The 16,837-nt window shown below is 37.8% G+C and overlaps 1 protein-coding gene across 1 annotated transcript; it reads left to right on the forward strand.

Moving 5' to 3' along the window:
- Positions 1-6,658: 6,658 nt before the first annotated feature.
- On the forward strand, positions 6,659-15,873 carry LOC145783242 (uncharacterized). The gene is made up of 4 exons (XM_082595059.1): positions 6,659-6,789; positions 7,863-7,957; positions 15,066-15,194; positions 15,698-15,873. Exons 1-4 carry the CDS (start codon positions 6,705-6,707, stop codon positions 15,788-15,790), a joined length of 402 nt encoding a protein of 133 aa, XP_082451185.1. The 5' UTR covers positions 6,659-6,704; the 3' UTR covers positions 15,791-15,873.
- The last annotated feature ends 964 nt before the right edge of the window (positions 15,874-16,837 follow it).

Below are 16,837 nucleotides of genomic sequence, written 5' to 3' on the forward strand. Positions count from 1 at the left end.
GATTCGAGAATTCTTGCATTAAATGAATTTTAAACGCAAAAATTCATGGTAAAATTGTGATACGTGTTTGGTTTTCATTTCAACATTGTCATTACCGCATTTTGTTCACACCGGTCAAAAACTGGAAAATCTTTGACATTCATGTTGTTTATAAATTGTAGCAAACTGGTGCTTTGTTTCAATCTAGAAAGTAAGAACACTTCAGCTCGGGAGCTATACAAGCAAGAAGCTAAGATGGAGCGTCTGGCCGAGCAACTGGGAGCCAGTTATCGGAAACTCTATTTGGTTACAAGAAAAGCACAAGGTACGGAATGCGCGACGCCCTTGTGAAAAGGCATTCCATTGTTGGAGAACGAATGATGCGTGTTCTTGACTGAACTGTCATTTCGAAGCCATGCAATACAAACGGTCTCATATTTCATCGTTGGTTTTCAACCAAAAGGGTTTTTCACCATCGTTTTACTTTAATGTTTACATGGTGCTTTGACTAAATCAAACTATAGCATTTTATTCATGACGCTTCCTTGGCCGAATTTGTTTGAAAAACTCGATGGATGCAGGAAGCAGTTTGTAGGCCTTCTTTTTCAATTGCCTTGCCTGAACCAGGTATCGACGGCCTCGGATGATTGGTTTAATAATTAGACCAAGTATTCCTATTTGGCTATTATGTCTGCCTTGTCGTTAAATTGTTTCAAATGAGTTTGTCTTTGTTTGTCAGGTGCCCGCTTTCCAAAAATCTTACCGGTTAAAGAGAGATGCTCCAGTTTTTTCCTTTCTTATTACATAGCCGAGAAATTTATATTATTCGGTTATGGTTAGGTAAGCTACTTATTTCAAATTTGTGAAAGGTTGAATTACTTTGGTGTGATATTATGATTAATCTCTCAAAGTTAAATGCGTATTTTTGCAGGTGAAGATTTGTTTTCTGTCGATCCAAAGGTCTTAGAACTGTATAATGAAATGAAGAATGGAGAATTCAATGAGAATGAAAGAAAATCTATTACTGACGATTTACGATATTTGGAAATGTGCATTAACAAGCACAGAAAGTTTAGGTGCATACTTTGTCTTTTTGACAAGCTTATCTTTAGTTCAGCAAAGTCGCAGATTTGAAATGAAATCTTGGATCGATATCAATATTTCTTCCGTAGCCCATGTTTTTGTCTATAATTTTTTAATTGTTCTTGTAATTTTGCAAACAAAACTTGTGTGTTTTAGTGGGAGGCTCCTTTAATATCCTAAATTCTTCTTAATCTGTTAAATCCTAGAAAACATCTAAATTCTAAAGTCATAAACAGTTGGAATTTTACCTTATAGGGTGCTTTAATTTGACCATTTTAATGTATCTTAGAAGCATACCAGCTTAGAATTTTGCCCTTTTTCAGAAGTGAAGAATTGCATGAGTGATCACTGATCATCGTTATATAGTATAATTTTCTAAGAAGTGTGATTACATTTGGTACAATTTTTTTTAGGCCTGATGCTGCTTATAGCTGGTTTGGCAAAAATACATGTTTGTTTTCTTTGGGCAGAAATCAATTGAAAAGTCTTCGCAATACAATCCATGATCATGACGGAAAAGAAAACAAACATCTGGCCATCAGGCACAAAGAACTTAGAGGCAAAATGAGTTGGATGGCCGACAAAGTAAATGATTTTCCAACATCGCTATCTTGTTTCTCATATTGTAGAATTGACAGGCGATCGACACCGCGTATCGCCCATAAGGCTGAGCTCGTCAGTATCGCACCACTAATTCATGGTTTATCATTAGGTTTCAGAAATGTTGCAGATTTGCATAGTCTTTATCATTATCTTAGTCATTATCTTTTCTATAGAATTCTATTAGCCTTTTACTTGTGAGAAACTTGTACGAACTACTTTGAAGTATGTAATGGAATAAAGAAGAAATACATTGAAGTATTTCAACTCATTACTAAGTGTATCTTTGTGGCACGAAGCAGCTACCACAAACCTACGTTGTTTCTGATAGAACACAAGGGTCAACTTGCCTTCGCTGAGCACCCCCAACATCGGGATCTCCCACTCTCGCATGTGAGGCGACGTCGACCAACGGGTGTGAGGACTAGCGACCCTTCCCCGCATCTTCACAAACGCGTTGTCGTGGCTGTTGTAATGTAGGTGAACGATCATGTGCATGTTGGATTAGCCGAAAGGGTTGTTCAAATAACATGTAATGCCATCATCACCAAATTCTATTTTGTCCCCATTAGTGAAAGTGTCCGATTCTTTACTTGCAGCGATTGTCTTCACTCTTCCATCTCATTCTGTCAATCGCATCTTCTTCCTTTAGTCCGACTTTGTCTACCTCATTCTTTACCTATTTTTTCCATCCATCAATTCTTCAGTCTGTTTCTCCTTTCTGGTTTTTACTCCATACGTTGCTCTCACCATTGCCCTTTCCATTCTTCTCAAAATAGCCAGTCCACTTTGCCTGCTTTTCGTTTGGCTTTTTATCACGCCAAATATGACGTGTATGACACGTCTGGTGAAGAGAAAAAAATTATTACGTGCATTCTTTTCTTTAAAACACACTTTTAGAGTTTAGCTGTCGATTTGTTAAATATTGCTATGGTTGAAAAGTTGATTTTTTTGGAGATGACCAGCCTACAATTTCAATATAGAAAGTATCGTATCAATTTACCGTGGATGATTCAAAACCACTCTTATAACCAAAATCATGAAAAAGTTAGCCGCGTCTGCATAGCCGAGTGGTGAGAAATCCGGTTAGGGTTTTGGAAGGTCGCTGGTCGACACCAACCAAAAGCATGTGTCCTTGACAAGACGTATGCCACATGCATGCCTGAATGTAGACACGAAGGTTGGCTTCCATGGACCATGCCTTCCCGTCCACTTCATCTAAACATTCACCTAGGGAGCGTAAGCGTGCATACGACAAAAAAGAACTTAGAAAATCTGAGTTCTTGTAAAAAAGCATGTTTTTTGCTGTTCTACAAAGAAGCTTCATTGTCAGCAAGATTACTGTAATTGGATGACAGCAGCCTAACGAAAGCTTTCACGTTTTTTTATCCAACGAGTTTCACGCTTTCAGTTTCTGAAACGCCGATAATTTTTTGGGTAGTAAAGACGCACCATACCCTGACGTCACATTGCGCAGCGAAATTATGCAAATAATGCAGTAGGCTAGGTTATTACCGCTTTTTGCAGCTTGTCAAGTGAAGCTAAATTTTGCTGTCGTTTCTCGCTAAACCTCTTTTAGATTGCTTCATTGTCTGGTGACGCTTGACTGTGTTCTGCCCAAAGGCAAGGTTTGTTTTTTGTTGAGTTCAACCAGTTACCACCAGACCCATCGGCAAAATACAAAGCTCCCAATGTCAACCTTAAGCATGAAGTCATCAAAACGGGTTTAGCAACAATTTTGAATATACTCAACATTTATTAACCAATGAAAAAAAAGTACGTAAAAGTAAGTTTGACAGAAACCTGTTTAGTGTCAGAAGCATACATTTCTTCATAACTTATGGATGTGCACTTGTGTAGGTAGCACACGGTCAGCTATAAGCCTATCATATTTGAAACATAACGAGCTATATCGTTTTTTTCGAATAGCCTGGCCTACTTTGCACAAAATCAAACCTATGCAGGCTACAGAAGTTTAAAGTTTGCTTTAAAAAAATAGTGTGGCGAAAATGAGCGAGGGCTTGTAGTGTTGGTTGTTTTGTTGTAGATGAAGAATTATAAGAAACTGCGATAGGCCATGTCGAAGTCAACTTAATGTTATTTTTCGACAAAAAGAGATTTTTGTGTTGGGCTACAGCAAGTTGATATTTTTAGCTACAGTATCGCACTGTTAAAGTTCTTTTATTCACAGTTTTAGACTAAATAACTTAGCAAACTTTTGGGAAAACAAATTTTTCAAGAACGTTCAAAAATGTCCCAACGGCCTTTTTTTGGATATAAAACAAGCTGCACAGTACACACTTATGCGTCTTAAGTAAAACGATAAAAACCGGTTGACGAAAACTTGAAAATGTTAAAATCAATTTATTGTAGTTTTGCTCTTCCACAGTATCAATCCTTTGCTTTGGATAGCGTGCACCTGCGTGCACTAAAAATACATAACTTACAATTGTTACGTTCAGCTGCAATCTCACAGTTAACCAGTTACTGGGACAACAAAAGCCGTCGTTTTTACATTGGTTCAACGTCTGCGGACGTTGAATTTGATCATCACATTTTAGGGCATGTCGAGCCTAGTGTTGTTTGAAATTGGTTTGTTAAACTTGGCGAAGATTCGAGATCATTTTAATGGAGAATTTGACACTTGCATAATTCAAACAGTAAATTTACTATAATCATTTGTTTGGAGCTGTTGTGGACAGTACCGAGTACAATTGTACCGCGGTACTTTTTATGTACCGGTACCGCGGTACTTTTTGAAATTTTTACCGGTTGCCTAGATACCCAGTACTTTTTTAGGTCAAAATACCCGGTACTTTTGTTGGTACTTTTTTTTCAACAATGTTAACTCCGTAACGATTAAGTGACACTCATTTTGAGATGCTACTGATTTTGAAAACGAATGCCTAGAACAGGCTTACCCCAAACATTTACTAAATACCCAATTAGTTATAAAGTAATAGGCCTATAACTTTAGGGTCTTATTTGTGGTTTTAAATGTAAGATTATTTAGATTACAATCACAAAAAAATTCATTATTCTAAGTCTTGTAACTTGTATTTAAAAAAGTACCGTACCGGTACCGCGGTACTTTTTGAAAAGAGTACCGGTACCGCGGTACTATTTTGACCAATACCGAGTACCGGTACCGCGGTGCTTTGTAATAGTACCGTGCCCATCTCTGGCTGTTATACAGGGTGGGCCAGAAAACCTACCACATTTCAAACTAGGAAAAAGAGACAAAATTTATAAGCAATCAAAACATTTATTGTCTCATCTCAAAGTGAAAACGTTACCATTTGATGTATTTCGCTCATTTCCCTGAAAAGCCTCAATGCCGAGGCGTGCTTGCGAGCTGAACGACTAAGAGATTGCTAAATTTACTCTTTTACAGCAAGGATGTTTGTTGGAGTTCGAACACTTCGAGGCCTTCCGGGTGGCTGTCGCTTTAGTGCTGAACCCGTAGCTCTGAAATTTTTGACTCAGAGCATTACAGATTTTCGATTGGGACCAGGATCGTTACAGTTTAGTTTGAAATGAGTCTTAAAATTTTATAATTTTCCCATTTCTAATGAAATCTTCCACAATAAATGCACGGTGATCGCCAGTCCAGGCCATTTTACATACCAATACAAAATTTAAAAAATTTGCATAAAAAATTATTTATTTATAAAAGCTAAAACCTGAAACACAAATGGTAAGTCTTTTGCTGCAAAATTTCAATTCAACCTCCTGTCAGACTACTACAGCTTTGGTACAGTAACAATTTGAAATGTGGTAGGTTTTTCTGGCGCACCCTGTGTTTTCTTAAATTTTCCTTCATGGAATGTTTCTCTGAAAAATTCCGTTGCCATAATGAAAAGATTGCAATTATGATAGTCCATAGAAGATTTTTGCCATTTGGCACTAAAAATTAATGTATGACAGCTTTTCAATTTATGCCTAAATGTAATTTTGACAAAAATCTCTTTGAATAAACAAAGGGTGGGAGGGGCAAGCTAAAAAGCAATAGCGGACTTTGTTTCATTGCCGACTGTTTTACATTAAATCACAAAATATACACAGTAGGCTGCACAAAATTATACTGTAGGCGTAGATGATTGCTTTAAATATTTTGGCTTTTTGTATAAACCTATGCAAATATGTAAAAGAAAACACCTTGAAATAAGTTCAATGGTGTAGGGCTGGGCTATTTCAAAATGCGATGACAAACAATTTTTAAACAACATTTTAAAAATTGCGCAGTCGTTTCTCACTATTTTTACAGCTTCCAAATTAAACAAAACTTATACAACAAGATATTTTAACTTAAGCTACGGTATAATTTGTCACCTCAAAGAGAGAAGAAAAAAATGACGAATAGGCGAACTGAAGAATTATGCAAACATTTCAAAACTATGTTAGTCATAGCATTGAGCCTTTGTTATTGCTGCTAGCTCAGTGTGTGACGTTTATTGTTGAATGCAATGTTCTTACACAAAACACAAATCATGTATAGCGGCCTACACAGAAGTCCATGCAGTGGCGTAGCTAGGGAATGTGCCGCCTGGGGCGGATTCAGATTTTGCCGCCTCTTCAAGAAAAAAAATGTGAAAATGAAATGCGTTTTTTTTTATCAGATTATAATCAAAATCAAAAATCGTAGTCTGAAAGTGCCGCCCCCAGACGTGCCGCCCGGGGCGGTCCGCCCCCTCCTAGCTACGCCATTGAGTCCATGGATGACCCTTTGTTTGGGAACGCGCGCGTCGTGATCTAACTCATGAGACTGCGTGAAATAATCCATGTTGCGGTAACTAACAAAGCTGTGATTTTATAGGATTAATCGGATTAATAAAAAGACGAAGTGTGAGTTTTCATTTACAACTTTTACTAATTGTGAATTTCAAACATGTGATATATCTCCTTTTAAACTGCTTGTTAACTCTCTGAATAACAGCAAACTCATGCTACAATTACAATTAATAGTGATCCAGCTAAATGTATATTTTATTTTTCTAGTGACAATAAGATAAACATTGGAACTATCATTATTGTATAGCACGATGAGGAACTTTCTCATAGTAATTGTTGCTTCTATGTTTTGTGCGCTCTCTCTTGCTCAAGGTCCAGAAGGTCCAACTGGATCAAGTAAGTTAGACGAATCATAGAGTGCTTATGAGTAGCCTGTAGTGTATAGTTTAGGACTAGAGTCTAGAATTTACATTTTTTGTCAATAAAATGTAGCCTATAGATAAGTTTAGCTATAGGCTACATTTTTCGATGCTAAAACAAACTACATTTCGTCTGAACGGTCTAACCCGTGAAGAGTTAGGCTACTAAAATAGCTAAACAGGCGTGATTTTGTTACTTTGCTGGTCACAGCGGTAAACCATAATCTCTTCGTGGGAAAATTGTAACATAAGATTCGCGGATCCGTTCGTCTGTATGTAATGACTGAAAAAGAAACACTCCTTTGAAACGTCTATTCAAAAAGTGTATTTCTGTAAAATTAGCCCGCGGCTATCGAAAATGGAGTGCAACGCAATACACCACTAAAAACTTGTCACTACAACAAACTACTTAGATAAAAGACGGAAATTTTGTCCAGCTAGCAGCACTAAGCGAAACAGTTAAATTTGCGACCAACTTCCAAGTAACAATTTTACGAATGGTCAGAATACATTTCAATATCTCAAACGCACGTACGCAGTTATGTGACGCAATAATGAAAGAAATTGTGAAATAATTCAAACAGGTGTTCAAAGGTGATGATGCAATGTTTCATCAGGTCTTACGAACGATGATGCAATATTTGGACATTTTCTAGCAATTTCCATGACGTAAGATGCCAGCTAGGTTAAGTAGACCATAACGGTTTTATATGACGTTAGATTTGGTGAACAATTGGCTGGAACATTTGCAAACCTTGTGTTTTGGGTGTCCATTTGAACATGTTTTTTTAATGAAAAGTATGAAAACTTGTTTTCGGGAGTTAATTATAGATTACATTGCAAAGTAAACAGGAGTTTGAGTGGAAAAAGTATTAAGTAGCCCCTTCTATTTGCAGCGTGTCTGAGTAGAACAAAAGCAGATTGTTTCATCTCAAATAGGCAGATAGCCTACACTATATACAGTACAGTACAGAAGGCCATGAACTCTAAAATATGCCTGATGTGTTTTGTGCATGTTGACTATCAAGTCGTAGCTTATGTGTTTTTCAGCTGTCGCTACATGCTGGAACGGCACTGTGACTGTGGATGACGAAGGAGAGGAAACTGGACCATTGAATATGGTGCCGTGTAATCTCGCAGGCGGAGTGAGTGATCTGTAGCTGACGACAAATAGACAGTTGGTCTGCATCACTCATGTAGTTTAGCATATAGCCATACACACAAATTACAACAAGCTTACCTGTATACTTAAAGCTACCATGCCGGCCTTATTTCAAAGATTTGTCGTTGATTTGAAGAACTCTGTTTTAGAAAATATTAGGCCCAATGTCCTTATTTAAAAAATATCTTTATTTTCGACTTTTGTCCTTATTTTATCTTGTTTTTTTTTTTCTTAATGCCTAAATGCAGGGCCGGATTTAGACAAAGAAGAGCCCTAGGCTTTTGTACATTTGAGGCATCTAACCTCCATCCTCACCCGTAGAGACGAGAATTTTAAGCAACCACTGATGCCATGGTGAATTATCAGTCACGGTAAATATACAAGCCAGCTAGAACGTCGTCAGCGTAGAAATTCGGGGTAGGGGGGTGGGCAAACGAGAGTTATTGCAAATCTCGGTGGGTGGTCTGTGGAAAGTCCCCCAGAAAATTTTGAAAAGCATGTCTTAAAATTGTGCATTTTGAGAGCATTTTCAGCCCAAGTTAATACTAAAATGAACAAGGTAACTTGAAAGTCACCCACACCGTTTCTAATGCCTTTACGCCAAGCTCAGTTGCCACCTTGTCACTAAAAATTAATCTTGAAAGAAAAAGGAGGGATTTTGCAGAAACTTCAAAGGCTGAGAGAAAATAATAATAATAATAACACAATCACACTTTTTCCACGTCGGGAAGCCCTTCAAAAGGGGAGCCCGAGGCAACTGCACCCTCTGCCCCCCTAAATCCGGGTCTGCTTGTGTAGCCTATACACTGCACAAGTTCTCATACTGACAAGGAGACAACGAAACGACCATGGATTGCAAGTGGTATGGCTAGTGGTAGCCTAGTCAATTGCCACCCTACAGAAATGATAATTTCGTTATTTGAGACAAAAAATGTAACTATGACACAGAGTATATCAATATTATCAATATAATAATATTGGCCAATAGCCTAGCGTGTAAAATTGTGCTAGTCGGTGCATATATTTTGTGCTAGTCGGTGCATAGATCTTTTTTTTGGGGGGGGGGGGGGGGCGCAATTGACTTCCTGACTACGCCTCTGCACTCAAGTGTTGAAATTAACTACCTTATTTGAAGATAGCTAAAGTGTGTAATTTGATTGTTGCCTAAATATTTTGTGAAATATCAGGCTTCTGTAGAATAAGGCAGCAGTGGCTGAGTGGTTAGCGCGTTGGGCTCGCAGTCGAGAGCCTGCATGTTCGACTCCAGCCACCCGCACTTGCTGTTGTTTCTTTGGGCAAGAAACTTTACGATAATTGCCTCTACCCAGTGATCGATTTCGAGTAATGGGTAGTACCAAATTTAAGCCATAAATAGAGTAGGCAACCGGAAACAGACATTGCAGTCGGCTGCAGCGTGGGTCAGGTGTACGTCGGAAGGCGTACGCCGATGCATAGCGCTCAAATCCGCTTTCTCGCAATGCAGGATAAACAAAAACAAACAAAGTTAGTCAAAGAAAATAATTGACTAACATCGTTCGTTACAAATTAGCAGATAATTTTCTCAATGACTATTAATACTCTATTTAAACCATTTTAAAAGTAGGCTAACACCTAACAGATAAAAATGTAACCTTTAGCCTGTGTCATTTTTATTTCCTTTCCATAAAAACAAACACACCAGAAACTCAATTTGCATTACGAGTATTACGACCTGTTTATGAATAGCCTACACACTTTACTTTATTGGAACTGGTTGTCACAAAATTTCACGTTATTAACAGGTGAAAGTTTCTCCAAATATATAGGTCATGTTTAAATGTTAATAAATATACGTGGTAGCCTACATCTTAAATTTTGAGGCCCCTAAATCTTGAGGTCCTAAACTTTAGCTTTTCTAGTCCAATCGTAAATCCGGCATTGCTTAAACGTCTTTTTGATCTCATTATATTAATCATATCGGTGACTGACTTAAAGTAACCTCATTTATTGAGGTCAGTTTATTATGGCATAGGCAACATGCGTGTCATGAAAGGAGTAGCCTTCATGAAAGCAGTTGAATCTCTTCAAAGAGAAAGTATATTGGCCGTAAAATAGTCTATATTTATAGTGATATTTAAATACAAGGATTTGTTGGAATATCGGTAGGCTATATTGCTTGATTGCTTCTGGTAAAAAGGTATAGTCTGGGAGCCTACGACAGAAGATTTCACTCCATAAGGTACAAAAGGTTTGACCCCTTGAAGTTACTGGGATCAACTATGTCACTTACAAAAAGTATGGAAGATTGACCGCACCGGGTGGATCTGGACCCTAGAGCCCCCTAAAAAGCCCAAAAAGGGGGTTAATTTCACCCCATAAGGTACATGGACCAAACTTGGTGAAAACGAAGTTCTATGTCAGGACATCACAAAAATATCAAATCTAACAATATTTTCGGGTGGAAAGGTGATGTAAGACCCCCCCAAAGTGGCCCCCCAGGGGGTTAATTTCACCCCATAAGGTACATGGACCAAAGTTGGTCAAAACGAAGTCTTATGTCAGGACATCACAAAAATATCAAATCTAACAATATTTTCGGGTGGAAAGGTGATGTAAGATGCCTTCAAAGTGACTTCCCATAATGTGACCCCCTCGAAAGGTTTATTCCACCCCATAAAGTACATGGACTAAACTTGGTCAAAATGAAGTCTTATATCAGGACATCACAAAAATATCAAATCTAACAATATTTTCGGGTGGAAAGGTGATGTAAGATGACTTCAAAGTGACTTCCCTTAATGTGACCCCCTCGGAAGGTGTATTTCACCCCATAAAGTACATGGACCAAACTTGGTCAAAACGAAGTCTTATGTCAGGACATCACAAAAATATCAAATCTAACAATAGTTTTGGGAGGAAAGATGATGTAAGACTCCCCCAAAGTGACCCCCAGGAGATTAATTGCACCCCACAAGATAGGCTACATGGACTAAAGTAGGTTAAATCGAAGTCTTATTTCACGGCATAACAAAAATATCAAATCTAACAATATTTTCGGGTGGAAAGGGGAAGTAAGATGTCATCAAAGTAACCCCCAGAGGGTTTATTTCACCATAGAGTACATGGACCAAACGTGGTCAAAACGAAGTCTTACAGGACATCATAAAGTATCAAATCTAACAATACTCTCAATTGGGAAGGTGATAAAAGACCTACCCAAAAGTGAATCTCCTCCTATAGTTTAATTTACTTCATCCCTTACTCGAACCAACCTTGGTGTAACGGAAGTGCTATGCCAGGACAGTACGAATGGATTAAATCTAAAAATATTTTTATATAGGTTTTGGTGAAATACATTCACAAGCTGTCCCATGATGCATGAAATGAAACTATAACCTACTTTACAAAAAGTTTTTGTATAAATCATATTCAGTCAATCGAAAAAAGGCAACAGGACATGACAATACATGGCTTTGTAACACCAAAAACAGAAAGTACATAAGCAGCATATAGGCTACAGTAGCCAGAAAATTGATCCAAGATCTTGATACGACCACTAAATGTGGACTTAATCGAACAACTGACTATCCAAATCACAACGTTTCGAAATGAATCATTTGGAACGTTAATTCAGGCAGTAATGAACATTTTCCAGCTGCTACAATAAATAACCCAATAAACCCAATGTAGTAAACTTTTGTTTAATGCCATTTGCTTCATGTCTCCAATCAGTTATTGTAACTGTTCATTCATAAACAGAGATTGTTTGTGTAAATGTAAACGGTCGTTTCTTTATTCTTCATTGTCACTGCTGTCGCTTTCACTTTCTTCATCTTATTCTTCAGATTCATACAATTCTCCTGTTATATACAGAGATAAAGCAAGCTGTCTGCGATGTACCAGCCCCAAGCAATGTGGTTATCCGCACGTCTGACACTGACTGTCTTGTAATTGGCCTAGGTTGCTATGGAACTTTTGATCCTTCATTAAAGATATGGATAGAAGCTGGCTTGCAAAGCGATAACACGCAGCGGTACATCAACATCAACCAGCTGCATACCGCACTTGGAGTGACGATTTGCAAGTGTTTACCTGCATATCATGCCTTTACAGATTCTGATTACACTTCGTCATTTAGCAGGAAAGGGAAAGTGCGGCCGCTGAAATTACTCCAAGGAAACCACGAAGCGCAGGCAGCTTTTAGCCAACTCGGACAAGACAAAGAAATTAGTGAAGACACTATCATCGCAATAGAGAACTTTGTGTGTAACATGTACAAAAACAAGAAAATTAATTATGTCAACGAAGTCCGTTTACAAATGTTTTTAGACGGCTACAAACCCAAAAAAGAAAATGAAAGGATATCATGCATACCAGAAGCTACTGTAGATAGTAGTACTCTACCACTTTGTTTACGAGTACTTCTCCTAGGGACGGTACATTACGGGACGCGCAACTCCGTTGTTCCTTCAACATTAGAAGGGTCAATTGCCAATTTGACATTTTTTTACGCTTTACTGCTGGCTTGCTTTCAACTAAAAACCTTAAATTACTTTAAAACCAACTTCACTCTTCTTATATAACCCATAAAAAGTAAAATATTTTGTAAATTACAAAAAAACGTAACCCTTCTAGTGTTGCGGATAAGCCAAAAGCGGATGAAGTTTCGCATCCCTATGATCTACAATCCCTAACTTCTCCAGAAGACAAGGCGCACACATCTCATCACAAGATGGTGGTTATCTTCAACTAGAAGTGAACAAGCAGCAACGTCGCTGCTAGAGTATGGCTGGAAAGAAGAAGGAGGTTGTTATAAAGTGGTGTGGTTTGAAGGTAAAGGTATAAAGCATCTTTAGATGTCTCTGCGTGGAATCTGATCTCATCCAGGAAAGTCAAGAAGAAGGTAAACAGCATTGGATGTCGCTTGGGTTACCCTTTATAAATATAAAACTTTCTCCTGGTCTATCCGTCATTTACTTTCTTACTGCAAACATTAGCCAATAACTGGCTGTAAAGTTTCGTTTTAGGAACCTATAACCAATAGTTTCTGCAATCTTGAGAAAAATGCCTGGGTGCACTAAATAACAAATAAATGTTGAACTTTTTCCAGTTAATAGTAGGCCTACGTTGCAATGTTGCATTATTCGAAGAAAAATAGACGTCTGTAAAAGATAATAAAATTACTATTGTATGTTACGCATATCTGTAGTGCATAATAGCAAATGTTTCGTACAGTCTTTATTTCTCTGTATATAACAGGAGAATTGTATGAATCTGAAGAATAAGACGAAGAAAGTGAAAGCGACAGCAGTGACAATGAAGAATAAAGAAACGACCGTTTACATTTACACAAACAATCTCTGTTTATGAATGAACAGTTACAATAACTGATTGGAGACATGAAGCAAACGGCATTAAACAAAAGTTTACTGCATTGGGTTTATTGGGTTATTTATTGTAGCAGCTGGAAAATGTTCATTACTGCCTGAATTGACGTTCCAAATGATTCATTTCGAAACGTTGTGATTTGGATAGTCAGTTGTTCGATTAAGTCCACATTTAGTGGTCGTATCAAGATCTTGGATCAATTTTCTGGCTACTGTAGCCTATATGCTGCTTATGTACTTTCTGTTTTTGGTGTTACAAAGCCATGTATTGTCATGTCCTGTTGCCTTTTTTCGATTGACTGAATATGATTTATACAAAAACTTTTTGTAAAGTAGGTTATAGTTTCATTTCATGCATCATGGGACAGCTTGTGAATGTATTTCACCAAAACCTATATAAAAATATTTTTAGATTTAATCCATTCGTACTGTCCTGGCATAGCACTTCCGTTACACCAAGGTTGGTTCGAGTAAGGGATGAAGTAAATTAAACTATAGGAAGAGATTCACTTTTGGGTAGGTCTTTTATCACCTTCCCAATTGAGAGTATTGTTAGATTTGATACTTTATGATGTCCTGTAAGACTTCGTTTTGACCACGTTTGGTCCATGTACTCTATGGTGAAATAAACCCTCTGGGGGTTACTTTGATGACATCTTACATCCCCTTTCTACCCGAAAATATTGTTAGATTTGATATTTTTGTTATGCCGTGAAATAAGACTTCGATTTAACCTACTTTAGTCCATGTAGCCTATCTTGTGGGGTGCAATTAATCTCCTGGGGGTCACTTTGGGGGAGTCTTACATCATCTTTCCTCCCAAAACTATTGTTAGATTTGATATTTTTGTGATGTCCTGACATAAGACTTCGTTTTGACCAAGTTTGGTCCATGTACTTTATGGGGTGAAATACACCTTCCGAGGGGGTCACATTAAGGGAAGTCACTTTGAAGTCATCTCACATCACCTTTCCACCCGAAAATATTGTTAGATTTGATATTTTTGTGATGTCCTGACATAAGACTTCATTTTGACCAAGTTTAGTCCATGTACTTTATGGGGTGGAATAAACCTTTCGAGGGGGTCACATTATGGGAAGTCACTTTAAAGGCATCTCACATCACCTTTCCACCCGAAAATATTGTTAGATTTGATGTTTTTGTGATGTCCTGACATAAGACTTCGTTTTGACCAACTTTGGTCCATGTACTTTATGGGGTGAACTTAACTTCCTGGGGGGTCACTTTGGGGGGGGTCTTACATCACCTTTCCACTCGAAAATATTGTTAGATTTGATATTTTTGTGATGTCCTGACATAGAACTTCGTTTTCACCAAGTTTGGTCTATGTACCTTATGGGGTGAAATTAACCCCCTTTTTGGGCTTTTTAGGGGGCTCTAGGGTCCAGATCCACCCGGTGCGGTCAATCTTCCATACTTTTTGTAAGTGACATGGTTGACCCCAGTAACTTCAAGGGGTCAAACCTTTTGTACCTTATGGGGTGAAATCTTCTGTCGTAGGCTCTCGGTCTAGTATTGTACCTGCAGTAAATGACTTCACATATTCTGACCTTTAAACAGAAAAACGTTGTTTTTGTCGTCCCTATTTTGAGTGTAAATCAATGTTAGCCCTGCCTATAAGGCTACCTTAAACTCGCAAAAACTTTTAGTTGTCTAAATAATAAAATTTTCAAACCTTTATTGTAAAACTCTTTTATTTTGCAGTATTCGTGCGCAAGCAAAATCGAAATTCAATCCGGAACCCACAAGGTTGATCGGGAATGCAAGCAGACACTAGCCTGTCAGAATAACGCTGCAGGAAATGTTCCAAAATGTTATGGCGGAGAAAATACGGTACGAACATAAAAATCAGCAGGAGTATGTTTCTCACAAAGTTTGTGTACTGTAGTTTAACCCCATTTTAAGACCAGAATAAATTTTTAAATTGCAACCTCTGTTGCTCTAGTGAAGTTGCCATTTCAGTGATACCAAGTAGCCTAATTTTTTTCTGCTGCATTTATAACCGTTTCTCCGCCGAAATTAGGCTGCAATAATTAAACAGGCATTGACAGGCTTAAAAGTTCAAAATCAAGTGCAATACCTACCAGATTCAACACATTCCACATCAAAATTTCTAAACCGACTTCTTGATAAAAATTAAACCCCGACAAGGAACAGATTTACAAATTTTAATGGAGTTATTTTCAAAGTTCAATTTCATCATCGTTCAATTGACTTATGAAAGGCTGTCAAGTTAGGCTGTAAACTTAAATCTTAAAACTTAAATCAATCAACGGATATGTTGATTTCAGGTAGCCGACAAGGCTATAAATTTTATAACTTGCTGCTATATTTAGGTACGTTTATGCCATTTCTGTTGCCAAACTATGAATTGTAACAACTTCAATGAAATCCCAGAGCAGGAGGAGCCTTCCGAAGAAGAGCCATAAATCAATGATGTCATATCACCGTTGGCACCCAAATGTCTTGTTGTGCCGCATTTTATTTCATGAATAAACATGCAGTGGAAAAGTTCCTTTTTAACTGATATGTGTCGACAAACAAAGTTTCACCCAAAATGAATTGGCACCAATGATCGCTTCAGTAAGTTTTAACTATGGTACGGTAGCTTACATCCCGGTAGCTCAGTTGGTTAAGCTTCAGTCTAGACTTCGTGAAAGATGAAATGACAAGACCAAGTGGCGCTGGTTCGACTCTCGAGAGGTGCGTCTGAGCAACGCATTTAAAAAGCAGCTCTTTATTTAACAGCAACTAATGGATAGAATAATTCACATTCAGCAAACGAGAACTTCACTCTGTCAATCTCGGTAGTGCAAAACCTCTACAAGATTAAGTTTCAGAAAAGGCTTTCTTAGTCTAAGGAAAATGATTCTCATCATCACCACTACATGGTTCGTTCAAAGATATGACGCTTTAGACTACAAGTTGCTAAAATCATCACACTGACGCGTAATAGGATGTCGACAAAATCACAGAGAGTTGAAGAAAATGACGACATACATTTGAACAGCTGCTCCTGATTGTTTCGCAACGGTGTGATGTCTAACGTTTGATAGTCAAAGCTGACATGGTTTTGATTCCAGACTATCATAAAATTCGAGCTCGGCTTAAGAAATCGACATCACCAGACGACAAATGTGATTTTGAAAAGAAAAAAAGATTAGCCTATACCAGCAAAGTAGGAATTAAATCGTCTTTCAATTTACTTTATGCCTACATCTATCGTCTGTAAGTTTAATAAAAAAAAGTAGGCTACCAAATCATGGCGATGTGGCAGCTAAACATTAAACTTCTAATTGAAAAGTCTGGCAAGGTACCAAACACTGTGTTCTCTATTGTGCTCAAACGCAACGCTGCCATTGCTTGAGCTAACTGGATGAAACAAGATGCATTACTATCATTTCTTCACTTCCACGGCCAAGAACACGTTAAATCTCTTTTATTGCATTGTAATTCGTAGTTCACTCACGTTAACA

This window comes from Aplidium turbinatum, chromosome 1 (assembly GCF_918807975.1).
Source record: "Aplidium turbinatum chromosome 1, kaAplTurb1.1, whole genome shotgun sequence".
Classification (NCBI taxonomy): Eukaryota; Metazoa; Chordata; class Ascidiacea; order Aplousobranchia; family Polyclinidae; genus Aplidium; species Aplidium turbinatum.

Coding starts and splice junctions, on each gene's coding strand:
- LOC145783242 (XM_082595059.1), top strand. CDS start 6,705: ATGAGGAACTTTCTCATAGTAATTGTTGCTTCTATGTTTTGTGCGCTC. Junction 6,790..7,862: donor AGAAGGTCCAACTGGATCAA/GTAAGTTAGACG, acceptor TGTGTTTTTCAG/CTGTCGCTACATGCTGGAAC. Junction 15,195..15,697: donor GTTATGGCGGAGAAAATACG/GTACGAACATAA, acceptor TGCTATATTTAG/GTACGTTTATGCCATTTCTG.